The 1,781-nt window shown below is 32.3% G+C and overlaps 1 protein-coding gene across 1 annotated transcript; it reads right to left on the bottom strand.

Annotated features, from left to right (window-relative positions):
- Positions 1-274: 274 nt before the first annotated feature.
- On the bottom strand, positions 275-1,290 carry LOC126701128 (zinc finger BED domain-containing protein RICESLEEPER 2-like). Its single transcript, XM_050399261.1, has 2 exons — positions 941-1,290; positions 275-848 (listed from the first exon to the last, which is right to left on the bottom strand). Exons 1-2 carry the CDS (start codon positions 1,288-1,290, stop codon positions 275-277), a joined length of 924 nt encoding a protein of 307 aa, XP_050255218.1.
- Between the last annotated feature and the right edge of the window lie 491 nt (positions 1,291-1,781).

Genomic DNA, 1,781 nt, shown 5'->3' with positions numbered 1-1,781 from the left:
ATCATAATAAAGATTCTTAATTTTTTCAATCTCCAAATCAGAATTATCACCATAAATGTTAAGATAATAAAATTCTAATAACTTTATCTTATATCTTGGATCTAAGATAGCAGCAATAGTCATAACAATACTAACATTAGCCCAATAAGAATTAAATTTAGCAAGCATGCTTTCTGTCATCGTACTTATCATCTCATTTGAAGACACACTTCATTCATTTAACGCAATTTTCAACTCACACACCAAATTAAAATACATATTAGTTGTGGGGTACTTACAAACCAGAGAAAAACTCAGTCTCACTATGAAAGAACTCCAACCTCCCACAAATATCTTTGGCTAACTCCCAATCATAATCATATGGTAAACAAGTATAAGATATTTCACGTTTAGCCAAATGTGAGAAAACATCTTTATAAATCAATGCAGTAGAAAGCATTAAGTAAATTGAATTCCAACGAGTTTTACAATCTAAGACTAACTCTTTGGTGCATTGAACACGCAATTGACGTGCATTTTCTTCAAATTTCTGCCTTCTTTTGGATGATCCAGTCCAATAAATCATACTATCATGAATCCTTTCAATACCATCACCGATAATAGACAACCCATCTTGAATAATCAAATTCAAAATATGTGCAGCACACCTCATATGCAACATAAACCCACCCAACATAAGAGAACTAGTATCAAGCTTATTCAAAAGAAGTCTTATCATGACATTATTAGTACTACAATTATCAAAAGTTATTGTGGATAACTTCCTATCAATGTTCCACTCTAAAAAACAATCAACAAGGACTTTAGCAAGGACATCTTTCGTGTGTGGAGAAGAAATATAAACAAACCTAGAAAAATAATATGAATAATTATAACATAACTCAATAAACATTCTAAATGCAAAGTTTTTAACATTCAATTTATAGATTAAAAAAATTACCTTAAAACCCGGCTTTGCAACGTCCAAGTATGATTAATAAAATGAGCGGTAATGACCATAAACCCTCTCTTTTTGTTACTTGAAGTACACATATCAATTGTAATTGCCATCCTACTTTCATTCTTGTCCATCATCTTCAAAGCTTTCTCCCTCTCATTATCATAGATTTTAAGAATGTCACTCTTCAAAGTATTTCTTGTGACAAGTTTAAATATAGGTTGAAGATCAACCACAAATTCTTTAAACCCAATATGGTCAACCATTGAAAGGGGATATTCTTGTAGGATGACTATACGAGCAAGCTTATTCCTCACTCTAACTTGATCAAATTGGTAAGTATTCAAACTCATGGTTCCATCCACCTTATTTTGTTGTTTAATTAAGACTTGTTGTCGCATATCCCTTATATCTTTAAATTTCATCTATGGACATCTTGCTAAATGATTACGCAAATGAGTTGTACCTTGGCTAGACTCACCCAAGTAAAGTTTGTTACAATGATGGCATTGGGCTTTAACTTTTCCATCAACTTTCTTCCTTGTAAAATGAGACCAAACATCTGAGGTAGTCTTTCTTTTTCTACTTGTATCCAGGTCCTCATTTGTAGGCTCTTGCTCTCCCTCTATCCCTTCTTGTTCCTCTACCTCTAAGTCTTCTCCCACTAAGTCCACCGTCGGGGATTTTGGATTCCTAATTGGTTCAGAAGTTTGGGAGTTAGAATCAAAACAAATTATCACAAATTTATTATTACACATACTCATTGGTTAATAGGCACAAATTCATAATTACACAAATTCACAAATTCTATCAATGCAATCATAATCAAACATGATTAACTACA

Source organism: Quercus robur, chromosome 9 (genome assembly GCF_932294415.1).
Source record: "Quercus robur chromosome 9, dhQueRobu3.1, whole genome shotgun sequence".
NCBI lineage: Eukaryota > Viridiplantae > Streptophyta > Magnoliopsida > Fagales > Fagaceae > Quercus > Quercus robur.
The sequence above is the reverse complement of the archived record's forward strand: the minus strand, read 5'-3'. Positions and strand labels throughout refer to the sequence as shown.